At 51.9% G+C, this 12,788-nt stretch overlaps 1 protein-coding gene across 20 annotated transcripts in view; it reads left to right on the top strand.

Annotated features, from left to right (window-relative positions):
- The window catches only part of FAM241B (family with sequence similarity 241 member B), a 167,242-nt gene that overhangs the window by 20,005 nt on the left and 134,449 nt on the right, over positions 1 to 12,788 (top strand). For 15 of the 20 annotated variants that reach the window (XR_012077381.1, XM_072971389.1, XM_072971384.1 and 12 more), the window contains 3 exons: positions 606 to 754; positions 1,459 to 1,668; positions 7,164 to 7,302. Coding sequence is in view for 18 of the 20 variants with exons in the window: in XM_072971389.1 (XP_072827490.1) it covers positions 662 to 754; positions 1,459 to 1,668; positions 7,164 to 7,302 (442 nt within the window). In the remaining 2 variants the exon portion in view is untranslated. Of the gene's footprint in view, positions 1 to 605; positions 755 to 1,458; positions 2,257 to 7,163; positions 7,303 to 10,682; positions 10,806 to 11,628; positions 11,744 to 12,788 lie in introns of those variants that run through there. The other 5 variants (XM_072971395.1, XM_006212889.3, XM_072971386.1 and 2 more) reach the window with 4 other exon arrangements.

Raw genomic sequence — 12,788 nt, 5'->3', positions numbered from 1 at the left:
AGGATGTGCCCTCTGCAGAAAAGTAGCTCTGAACTGGGCCCAGATCTCCTGCTGAGAGAAGGCCCACATCCTTAACGTCTACTCCCTCAGGGAACCGCACACAGGACCATTTTTTAACGGAAGGGAAATGAAGACACTGGGGATCCTGCTGTCCTGAATTCCCTGCTTAGTACCCAGAGAAGAGCTAGGGCCAGAGATCTTGGCTTCACGTTCTTTCTGTGCTGCCCATGGATGAATGGTCCTGGGCAAGTGAGTTAAAGTTCTCTGGGTTTCCAGCTGTATTTGGCCCAGAGGAGTGTTCAGAGGCCGAGATGAGCCTTGGAGGACTTTCCACAGGGCCCTGGCCACAGCACATGTTCTTGTCCCCACTGTTGCTGGTGGTGGTGGTTAATAAAATTTCCTTCTCCAAGGCTCTTTTCGGTCGTTTTCCTAGTGAACTCAAAGTGTGAAAGATTTTTGTCTGGTAAACAACTAGCATTTATTTCTTTCGTTTATGTTAGACAAACTGCCTACTCAGCATGGGTCACCAGTGAGGGCGCTCAGAATTGCAGTTTTTCCCACTGAAAGCAAGCATCTCTTTATCTTTGGTGAATTTTTTCCTTCAGGTGTTTTGAGGTCTGGTAACAGTACAGCCCAGTAGGGACCCATAGCTCCTGGAAGGATGGTTCGGATATTGGCCAATGGGGAAATTGTGCAGGATGACGACCCCCGCGTGAGGACCACTACCCAACCACGCAGTAGCACCCCTCGACAGGTAGGCACCCAGCCTCTGTAGAGGGGAGCAGCTGGTCTCCCATCCTCTGTACCAATTACTCCTTAGCTCCCAGAAGCTCCCTTGCTGGGCATTCTCTAGGCGGAAGCCCTTTTTGCAGAGAGCCAGGCTGGGGAGCATGAGGGTTTAAGACTTTGGGGAAACCCCAGTAGATTTATTGCCCAGCCGTCTGCCTCCCCAGCTCTCCTTCCTCTAGGCAGCCTTCTCAGTCTTCAGACCCAAGAGCTCTCTCTCCTTTAACCTGGACAGCAACCCCCAAATGGAGCCAGCATCTTTTAAAGTCTGTTGGATGAGAGAGAAACTGGAGAGTAAATGGAGATGAGCCCATGGCAACACAATGATGAGTTGAAAGGAAGGAGTGAGGAATGTTAAAAATGCGTACCCAGAAGCTGTGCCCTGTAGTTCCACTCTCGTTTCCCCCTTGCTGTTCTCTGTCCCTAGCACCTTCTCCCTGACACGACATAGGGGGTATGGACTTACATTTTCTTTGCTCTGAGAGCTTGTGACTCAGTGGTTGGGATTCCCGTGGGTGGCGTCTGGGGATCACTGAGAAGGGAAGACATGGCCCTGGGTGGCTGTAGGGGAGGGCGGGGCCCCACACAGAGAGTTCCCTCCTGCTTCTGATGCCTCAGATCCAAGGAAGCTTTCTCTGGATTCATTTGTCTCTCTCTGTCTTCACCTTCCAGAGCTTTCTCAGTAGGGGTCATGGTGCCCCCCTGGGGGGTCCTGGCCCTCGCCAGCAGCAGGCGGGAGCCAGGCTGGGTGCTGCTCAGTCCCCCTTCAATGACCTCAACCGGCAGCTGGTGAACATGGGCTTCCCCCAGTGGCATCTTGGCAACCACGCTGTGGAGCCGGTGACTTCCATCCTGCTCCTCTTCCTGCTCATGATGCTCGGCGTACGTGGACTCCTGCTGGTGGGCCTTGTCTACCTGGTGTCCCACCTGAGTCAGCGATGACCTCTGGGGGCTGCCGGGGCAGGTGTGTGGGAGAGGGAGCTGCTGGGCCTTGGTGTGAGAGCAGGCACACTGGGAGGGGCTCCAGTGGTGCCTTGAAGGTGTGCTCAGAGAATGTGTTTCCACGTTGTGTTAAGCATGAGGCAGAGGGAGCCTCTAGTCCAACATTCCCAAAGGATTGGGTGATACCCTCATTCCCTTAAGATTTGTTTAGATAGTGTCAGGCATTAAGCACAAAGTCAGAACAAGGAAAGGATTCCCTTTCCAGTTCTTTTCCAATCCTTTTATGCCAAGAAGAAATTCTCCACCAGGTGCCAGTATATTCTCATGCCTCTGGAACATGGGCTGACTCCTCCGATACTAGGGACCAGGCCTTGGGCTTAGGGTAGGTGGGAAAAGTTTCCAGACTTTTATAGGTCCGTTTTGTTTTAGTGGTAAATTTTTATTGGCAACCTTTTATTTATGACAAGTGATACTGGCATTCTACTTATTGTGGTGGCATTTTCAATAAAGAAATTTAAGTAAAAGTGAGTCCATGCAAAGACATTCATAAATGATTGTACAGCTGCATGTAGATCTGGAAGACATGGTGAAGGTGGTTTGGGAGTGATTAGGGTTGGGGAACTAGGTAGAAGGGAGCATTTGAACTTGGAAGGTGTTTTCTAAGCTTTTTTTTGACAGACTCTGGGAGCAGGGGGTGGGAGGCCAGGTAAAGCTTGGACCCTTGTCTAATGCTTAGATAATTTCTGGCTCACTGTGAGATGCTGGCCTTGTAGGAGTGGGGGGAGGGAGGTCCTCTGGTCAGAATGGCCAATGAGGCTGTGGGATCAGGATGGCTGGGGTGCAGGTCTCCCTTGCCCAGGGACTCTGACCAGAGGCCACTCAGCATCCCAAGGCTTCCTCAGGCTCTTGTAGCCTCTAACGTCGTCGGCACTTTCTCCTTAGAAAGCAGGGGTCATGGTGCTAAGTCCCAGTGCACATGGGGTGAGGGTGCCCTCCTTTTCGTGAGTGGAGGCCTTGAGTTTTGGCTGGTTGAGTCCTGAGTCTGGGTGGGGGCCCTGCTTGGGGGGTGGGGTTGGCATTGAATGACTGAGGGCTCTGGGCCTAAGTGGGCTGACACTTAAAGGTCAGAGAGAAGCTGAGGGCTTCCCTTGCCCAATGACAAGATTTCTCACCCTTCTCTTAGAATCCTTCTGCATCTGGTAGTTTGGGGGAAGAAGGCAGGTTTTGGAGGTGCTTCTTGAAAGCCAGGGCTGGGGTAGCAAACCATCATGGGATAAATGTAGGGGAGGATGGAGGAGAGAGATGGAGATTGATTCCATCCTTCCTGAGAGCCTGCGATGTTGTGGGGAAACAGACCCCTCTCCCTGCAGCTCTTGTGCCCACTGCTGCCTGTGAAGGGGCTGGTGGCCTTTGTCACAGAGACTACTCAGGAAGCTTTGTGCTATTCAAACAGGACTCCTTTTTCAGGGTTTTCTGTGGCTTTATTCTCCGGTGGCATCACAGACAGGGAAGGGAAGGTCTGGCTCCCAGTGGCTCCTCTGGGACCCGGGCAAAGGAGGTGGTTGTCCAGGCCTGGCTGGTGCCCTGACTGTTCCCTGTGGCATCTCCCTCTGCCCAGCCGGCCCCTGGCTCCTATGGCTCTAGCCCCACAGCCCTCGGAGGAGGGATGGTCCTGCAAAACATCTCTTCCCCTGAACCTCCCCACTCAGCACGTCTCTCTGGGTTGGACTTCCCCTTTCTTTTTGCCTTGCAAAGCTGTGGGACTCTGAAGATATAAATCTTACGTGGACCCCCAATTTATAAAATTCTTTAAGGCATATGAGTCTGAGTCTACAAATTCAGGGCTGAGAACTGTGTCTTTTTCTAGAATTCAGTTTGCAGTCCCAAAGCCTGAGTCCTTTGAGGATCGAGGGTACTTCAGAGACCGCAGGGGAAGCAGGGCCTCCGCACCGCTCCCTCCCCGGCTCCAGCTCCTGACCAGACCTGGCCAGGCACTGGGGGGCGGGAGGAGCCCTGCGGCACCTTCTAGGGACTTTTTAGCCAGCCTAAGGGAAGCAGTTGGGGGCTCAGAGTGAGTTGTTTAAGAAAGAAGTGCTGTTTGTTTCTTGTCCCATTTGTTGATTGAACTCCCAACACATGTGACATACACCCAGTAGAGCTGCCCTTGTTGAAGTGGGCTGGGGGCCCAGGGACCCACCTCTCAACCCTCCTTTCTGTAACCCAGAAAGGGTTGTGCCCCTTGGGCTCTGGGCAGAGTTTGCTAACCAACGCTCTGCCACACTTCTCAAGGTCCAGGGTCTGAAAATATGCTGCAGGCAGAGGCAGTATGCTGAGGGAAGACGCCCCCTGGGGTTGTGCAGCCTGTGGAGCTGCTGTAAGGGGCCTGGGGCCCACGTCTCTACCTCTTGTGTGAATGCCCTTCAGGGCTCTCACCTGCCTGCACTGAGAAATCACAGTGCAGGAGTCTTCTGAGCAGGTAGACGCTTGTTGCCTGTGTGGCCAGATGCAGACCTCAGCGGGCCTCTGAGTGAGGCGAAGGGCCGCCTTGGCCTAGTGGGTGTCCTAGCTGGAGGCCTGCTGGGGAGGGTGGGCCCTTCCTTCTCTGCCCCCACCCCTGTCCTGCCTGCTGCATGACAGGACCCCCTAGACTGGGCCACCCCTGAGGGCAGATTTCAGGGGAGGTTTCTACTAATCTCCAGGATTAATCCTCAGAGCCCTGTGTCTCCATGTCAGCTTGGATCTGCAGCCTGGCTGCCTTGAGCACCACAGCTGGGTTCACCCAGGCCTCTTCCACCCATGGGGTTGAGTCCCTGGTTGGGGCCACTGGTGAATGGGGCTACTGGGGTCTGACTGTCTGTTCCCACTCCATCTCTGGGACCAGCAGCCTCCTGGGCCTTTCCTTCCACAAGTTCTAAGCCCTTTGCTCTCCACGCTCTATCTCTCCCTGCCCTCCAGCCAGCCTGCTGGGGGGACCACAGTTCCATCTCCCCAGAAGAGGCACCAAACCTGAGAGAGTGGAAGGGTTTTGCCTGCTCCAGGGTTCTCCCTGGGCTTTTTGGCAGAGGCAGGGGTCAGGCTCCCTAACTGGGGACTCTAGCTCTGGGAGTTGAGGAAAAAGCTCTGGTGTGGTGGTCAGAGCTGCTGCCCTCAGACTTCTGACCTTGAGGGCAGAGAAGGCCCCCCAACCCTCTGCCAGCTGGCTGGGCCCAGAGGAAGCCTGTCTGTTTGCAGGCCCTGCTCTACTTTGTGGGTCCATGACCTTGCACAGCTCACTTATCCTCTCCAGCCTTGTTTTTCATCTCTAAGGAGGGGTGATGACCTGGGTCCCTCCTGCCATGCAGAGCCTCAGGGATCACCCTTGGCACAGTAGGTGAGGGATATGGACAGGAGGCATCAGGGGAGGGACTGCTCCAGCCCCAGACCCGCTCCACAGATGCCACGCCTTGGACCACAGCTCCTGTGTTATGGGCTCAGCCCAGAGCAGCCACAGTGTCCCAGGCACCTAGGACCTGGGGCTAGAGTAGTGCTGGGCTTCTAAGACCAATATCACCACCCACCCACCTTCTGTTGGAGAAGAAATGCACCTGCTTCTCTGGCTCCTGGAAGCTGAGGGGTTGTTGCAGGTCTCGAGTATCAGGAAAAGAGGAGTTTGCATTTACTGGGCCACTAGCTTCAGTCCCTCTGGTGTCGAGGCCCTGCTGGACACTGGTTGCCTGAGTTCAAATTCCCAGCTCCACCTCCAATTAACCAGTGACCTTAGGCGAGGTCCACACTCTCCTTGTCCTCCGTGTCCTCATCTGTACCTCCCAGAGGCAGAAGGATCAGTATATTAATTCATGGGAAGCACTTGGCAGTTTCTGGCACAAGGTTAGTACTTGATGATACCATATTTACAAAGCAATAGCATTAGGGTTTATATAATAATATTTTTCTTTGGAGCAGCTCACATTTTACCTAAATTTTTTGAGAAGGAAGACTCATGTTACTATTGTAAATGAAGGCAGTATTACTGGCCCTTCATAGTAGATATCAGTATGAGTAAATTCAGTGTAGAGAAAATGACATGGTTCCATTTTCACCATTTAGCTAGCTACAGCTGTCAGCTGAGGCTCTAAGCCTGGTGCCTGCTTTCTTGGTCAAAAAGACAGTTTACCAGGATTTAGAGAGGTGTTAAAGACCCACTAGTATCTCACTGAGACTTTCTCCTTGATGGATTCAGAAGACTGAAGAGAAGTGAAAAGGGAACGACTTTCTCACCAGAAAATTCTGATTTAGTGATGGGTTGTGAATTGCTTACAATCACCTTGTGCACCCCAAATCATTTCCTACCCTGCTGCGGAAAGCATCCTCCAACTGTGGGAAACATTGTATAATCTTAGGCATGCTGTTTTTCAGATGTAGTGTTTGGAAGGTAATACATTTGTATAGTTCAAAGATCAAGCAATGTACACATGTGTGCAGAGAAAAGTCTCACTCCCTCCCCTGTCCCCATCCATCCATCCATCCAATAACTACTGTTTTTAGTGTCTTTTAAATCATTCCAGAACTTATTTATGCAACTGTGTGCAAACACAAAGATACTAATTTTGTCTTTTTTTATATAAATGATGGAAAATTAGATACATATTCTGCCTTCCCTTTTTTTTATTTAACAGTATATCCTGGACACATTTTATATTAGTGCACAGAGAGCTTCTTCATTCTATAGAGTCTGGGTATTGGGGTGAGTTGTTGACCCTCTTTTGCTCTCAATGGCATCATCTGTACTACAGGGGTTTGACCCCCAATGTCAGTTGACCCCCAAGAGCCTTGCAGCTCTGACCTTGAACCACTCCATGGAGCTGTTTCTCTGAAATGTGAGGTCCCTGACAGAAATGTCTCCCTTCTCCAGGACTGGAGAGGGAAAGCTTCCTGGATGGTTTGAAGTTTGTCCTAGGTCCGCAGTCAGTTTAGCAATCATTCAGGGAGAGTGTCCTGTGTGCCAGCAGTGGTTAAGGCAGGAATAGCTTCGGAAGTCACACCCAGCTGATCTTCTCGGCTCCCTTTGTGGTGGGGTGGGGTGCCTTTCCTGTGTTCCCTTGGCTTTGTCTGGCTAGGCTCAACAAGGAGGCGTGGTGGCTCCACCTAAAACCCATCCTCCTGAGTCACGCTGCACCCTAAAGCACAAGGACAGATTTCCTCGAAGTCCCCTTTCAGCCCTCAAACTCAGTAATACCTGCCACAGGGTCTTGCCCATAGGAGGTGCTTAATGGACTTTACTGTTGACGTGACCTGGCATTGCCGTTGTCACTGTCACTGTCCCCCTATCCTGTTCCACCACACTTTTGATGAAAATCTAGATGAAGGAGATTGAGGGAAGTCATGAAGAGTGACACAACCTCAGGCTTTCTTTAGCTCTGACTTCGCATTTAATGAATCCTGTTCTCCTTGCGCAGGAAGACCCTGGAGATCTCGACGATCTTGGTGTGTTGGCCGGAGGGACTGTGAACGTTGTACCATGGCGCCACCTGGTGGAATTTCCATGCAGGAGCATGACCTCCATCCCTCCATCAAATCATCCTCCCTCCTGCACCGGTGAGTGCTAAACTCAGCCAGCCCAGGCTTACCTTGTCTTGTATTTCTGTGATAGCAGAACTCAGGTTTTTGGTGGAGAGTGCATGTGGTTACAGTGGAATTAGTTTACTATGGTCTCACCCTGGGCTAAGAGCTTCATCTCATTTCCTCTTCTCACAAAGAAAAATAGATATCTTTCCCTTTTCTCAGATGGCAACTCTGAGGCTTGGAGAGGTTAAAGCAGCTCACGTGTAGTTGCATAGATGGAAGGTGTTAGATTCAGAGGGGTTGCTAGGGAGGGATGGGTGCAGGGTGGCTGAGGCCCCCAGGAAAGGCTCTGTCACCATGGGCATTGGGGCCTGTCTTGAAGCAGAGCCCCTGGTGTTGAGCTTCCAGGGTAGGAGATGGAATAAGAAGTTTCACACTGGGTGATTTTCTAGTCCAGGCTTGCTGTCATCATCAAGGTGGCCTCAGCGGGGGGAACTCGCTCATTTGCTAAGGCAGGGCTCTTTATAATTTGGGGGCTGTGTCTAGTGCGGCCCCACCTAGCACAGTGTGCAACAGCGCCTCCACATTCAACTGTCTTCACTCAGCTCGGTTTCCTTTGATGAAAGTGATTTTATGATCTGGTGCGATTCAGGATACAGTGTCCCTTGCATGGTGCTTGTCTTCTTTATAGGAGGCAAGGAGTAGGGGAGTCAGATAGATCTCCCACTTGCTAATTGTGGTCCTTTGGGCAAATTACTTACCATACCTGAGCTTCCTCATCTGTGAAATGGGGATAAGGCACCATTTAGGGTGGTTGTGAGGTCCCAGTGGCAGACGTGTATACGGTGTCTGGTGCATAGCAGTGTGCCATGGATGATGGTTTGTATCAGATCACTTCCTGCAGTGCTCATTGGTGAAAACTGGCTGTCCTAAGCCAAGAGTATTTGAAATGTAATTTGCTCTTGAAATCCCAGGAGGAAGAAAAAAACCTGAAAACATTCCCAATATAGCTACTTACCAGTGTACTACAGTTAATAAGTTTACCCCTGAGGCACTGGCCCGGCTAGAGCCCTCAGCAGCCGAGGGGAGGATATCTCTTTTGTAGCTTTGAGCTCAACTAATCCTGAGAAACCATCTCTTCCAATGAAGCGACTAAAATCCAGATGCTTTCAGCAGGGGAACGTCTGCCCGTGTCCCCTCGTCTATGAGATAAAGCAGAGGCCCTCCTGTGGAGACCACCGGATGAGAACTCCCCGGTCCCCTGGCGCCTTTGCTGCCTCTGCTCCAGAAGCAAGCTGAAGGGTCCCCTCTGAGGCATAGTCTCTGTGGGTCCCTGTCCCTCTGCTGCACTTCTCCTTGGGGTTGGGTCCTTAGACCAGGCCCAGCCCTGATGTCACTTTGTACACTGATGCCATCAAAGTGATGCATTGTGGCCTCACAGCTCAGGAAAGTAATGCAGCATTGACCTTGAAGCACTGGCCACCTCGTTTCTTCTGCCTCATTCCTGGGAAAGTCAGGTTCTTCTTGCCTTTTGCTCCCAAGCCCTTGAGGAAACAGGACTTGCTCTACTTGGCCTCTAACTCCCAGTGTCCTAGTTATGCGGGGTTGGAGAGACAAATGCCCTCAGGAGCACAGCAGGTGGCTGAGAGAACCGCAGGAAACAGCTGGGTCAGGCCATAGGGAGGGTGGGGTCTTGGAAAGCTGGGTAGGGCGCATTCTCCTAAAGGCCTTATCGTCCTATGGAGGCTAAGGGGAATGTTGCTGCCTGCTGCCGGCAGGCCAGTCACAGGGTTCTTCATTGCGTAAGGTCTAGAACTTGTATCACAACCCCCCCTCCCCCAGTTTCTGTGTGGTCTCGGGAAATCAAGCCTCTCCCCCAAGACTTAGTTTCCTCTCCGTAAATGGGGATAGTAACACCTCCTGTTAGAGTTGACATGCAGACAGAAGTGATATATTCCTTAAATCCTGCATAAAATACTCCAGATATGGCACCTGTGTTCCTTCTCTGTGTGTGTGACAAATTACCAAACTCTTAGTACTTAGAGCAACACACGTTTATCTCACCATTTCTGAGCGTGGCTTAGCCAGGTCCTCCGCAAGGCTGCAAACAGGAAACCCAGGGCTGGGCTCCCATCTAGAAGCTCTTGTAGTGGGTGTTGTGTGTGCTAGTACTTAAGCTTCTGCTTCCCTCTCAGTAGGGCCCCTCTGAGAAAGGGAAGGTGACAGGGAAGACCTGGTGCCCTCCTGGGCCAGGCTGCCCTTGAGCCATGTGGGGGTTACAGAGCCCCCAGCCCAAAGAGCATTACTGAGAGACACTGGGGGAGGATTCCCGGTCTCTCCCCTCAGACTGAATGAAATACTCCAGACAGAAGCTAAATTCTGGCTTGGATCAAGACATCCTAGACTATCCAAGCCATAAAGAGCCCTTCCAAACCATTGCACAGACGGGATGTGGAAGCCCTGAGAGGGAACTGGTTGCCAAGATCACACACCAAACGCATCTCATTTGACTGAAGAATTCATGTGGCCCACAGGCTGTGAAAGGGGGCCTTGGAGGAGGGTTCCAGTTTGACACCTGCATTGAAGAGGCTCAGTGGTGGAGGCCCACTAGGACCGGCCAACTCTAGTCACTGCTGCCTTGCTTCCAGTGGTCACCAGCAGGTGGCACTAGGCACACAGTGGCTACTTAAATTCCAGAAAAAGGGAACTGCAAACTGGTGTCTGGGAGTAATTAGGGCAAGTGGCCGCCTTGGGGACCCACTTCTAGTCACCCTCTCTCTAGAATCCCTGTGCTTGGGCACCCAGGGGGAGGAAGGACCAGAGGCCCCAAATGGAGTTACTCTGATTCCAGACCCTTTGGGGGCTTGTTCTGTGGTTAGTGAACACAGGGTGTGCTCCATTTACCCGTTTTAAATAATGATGGAGTCAAAGCAAGGAGGACAAGTGAGATTCAGTCTGGGCTTCAGCTCAGGCCCCTTCCCCTCACTCAGCCCACTCCCACACGCGTGTTATGAGCACAAAGGGCACTCTTGTCTCTGCTGAGCAGCCCAGAGAATTCAGGATGCCCCGGAGGGGCTGTCTAGTTCCTGGAGCCTTCTCCTCCTTCCTTCCTCCTACTGTCTCTCTCTTCGTCTCCCTTCCTGCCCCTCTTCTCTTCCCCTCTTTCCTCCCTCTTTCCTCCACTCCATCCCCCTGAGGGACACTGCAGGTCTAGTCCCTGCCCCCAACACCTCATCTGCAAAGGCAAACAGGGACCAATACCAATGGGTTTCTAGGATGTGGTTTCCATGGCAACAGTGCATCTCCCTCCTCTGTGGTTCTCAGCCCTGGGCAGGTTGCCTTGGAGACTCTCACCTCATTGAAGAGTGATTTGTGGGACTGTTTTTCAGCTTCATCTCCTTCCTTCTTTCCAGAAATTCTGCCAGCCCAAATGGCCTTTTCCCCACTGATGACAGACCTGGAAGATATCTTTAAAGAGGTTCCCCATACAGGGCCAGGGAGGCCTGGAAAGCATATTGTTTGTGCAGGGTTCCCTGGTAAGCTTCTCCTGCTCTCATGGAGCTTCTCACGCCTAGAGGCCAGCTGAGAGGTCTCCACAGAGAAACAGACAAAGCAGACCCAGCTTCCCACCTTTCCTGCCCACAGTGCCCTTCAGGCCTCTGGCCCCGTTGCATGCAGCCAACAATGTCAGCCTAAGAGCTTCTGCCTGGCAGCCATGTCCCCTGACAGTGTCTGTAGAGAAGGCGAGAGACAGCAAGAGGGGTGTGGTTGGGAAAAGAGGGACATGAACATGGGTAGAGAGGTGAGATAAGAAAGGAGGAAAAACGAAGTGAGGAGACAGAGGTCTTAAAGGGAGAGGAAGAGGGTGAAGGTGGGAGTTCAAGTCACCACAGAAAGCCAACCTATGAATCTGTAGGAGAATTTCTATGGTGTTAATGTTCCTTGCAAATCACTCCACAGACCCAAACCCCAAGCAGGCCTCTTCCACTGCCAAGCAGAGAATGTGTTTGTCGACATAAAAACATATTAAGCGCATTGTGCCCATCTCTCCCCCAAGTTGAAAGCCATTACAATAATTAATGAAGGCAGGAGACTAATTAAAGAGTCATTTCCCCACATTCTTCTCAAATAGATCAGTTGGTGGGTGGGGAACATGTGCTCCACTGCAGACAGAAGAAGCAGGGTCTCCAGACGAGGGAGAGGGAGAGGGCGTTTACAGTCACAGCTGCAGACAATGGGCAGACTGGAGGGGGCAGCGGGGCTGGGGGCTGGGAGGGGCTGGCAGGGAGGCCCCAGGGGGGAGGAGGGCTTGCTCTGCTTCCAAGAACCTGTGATCAGCTGCTTCTCTTGGTTTACAAGGCATGAAGGGCTTTGCCACCATGGAAACAGGCCTGGGGGACATGAAGGAACATTGGCCCTCTGCTCTGGGACTGTCCTCTGTGAATGTGTGATGGCCAGAGCTCCCTCAGCCCAGGTGAGCGCAGGCAGGAGCCCTTCCTGTGATGTGGCTGAGGGCTGGCAGCCAGCTCTGGCCCCCCTCCCTAAAACCAACGCACTGCCTGGCCGGTGTTCTGCCCCTGATGCAGCCTGAAAGTTCTGCTCATCAAGTGTGCCACGCTGCAGATGTGACAGGCCAGTTTTAGCTCAGGATGAGAACTGTTACAGTCTTTTAGGTAATTTTTCTCATTTTGCCAAATTTTGAGGTCTTAATGATTTCCTTCCCTCCCTCCCTCCCTCCCTCTTTCTTTCTCTCTTATTCCTTTGGCCAATCTATTTCTCCAGCCTGTCTCCTTCTCTGAGGCCAGAGGAGCTGAGTGGGTGCTCAAGGGGGTGTCCCTGGGGCCAGAGCCCCTGGGTGCATCCTGTGCTGTGTGTTCAATGCCTAAAGCTCTGTGGAATTGGCCTTTTCAGGCCTCTCCACCTTCAGACCACAACGCATGGTCGCCTGCACTTGTTCTCTTTTAAAATAGCTATGCTATCAAACTATGTTTATATGTAAAAATCTCTACGTGATATATTAGGTAGACAGAACAGAATACAAACACATACATAATTTTTATATGTCATACATAAAATGGTCTAAAGGGAATGAGTGTACACTAGGAAGACTGGAAGGGAACCAACCCACAGAGGTATAAAAAGGGCTTATGTGTGTGTTTTATGATTCTGTTTTATGAGAGTATATGTTTGTGTGTGTATTGGGGATGGACAATCTTTGAGGATAAATGCAAAATAAACCAAAGAATTTTCCAAAGGAAAATGCAAGGCCCTACAGGCCCTGGCTGTGCGGGTTTCTGTAGGTGGCAGGGATGGGGCTGCTCGGCCTGGGGGGCTGACCCCATCAGGTGCCTCCAGCTAGCTCCCCTCAGGCCAGAGACCCGACACACCCTGACCCCACAGGACAAAGCCCAGAACCAAAAGGGACTTTGAAAAGTGGGGTTTGTAACAGCCCCCTTCCCTTGGCCACCTGGAGTCCAGCCCGAGTCCCTCACCTCCACCTGCTGTTGCCCAGGCCAAGC

Source organism: Vicugna pacos, chromosome 11 (genome assembly GCF_048564905.1).
Source record: "Vicugna pacos chromosome 11, VicPac4, whole genome shotgun sequence".
In the NCBI taxonomy this organism is placed as follows: Eukaryota; Metazoa; Chordata; class Mammalia; order Artiodactyla; family Camelidae; genus Vicugna; species Vicugna pacos.
This window is presented reverse-complemented; position numbering and strand designations above follow the sequence as displayed.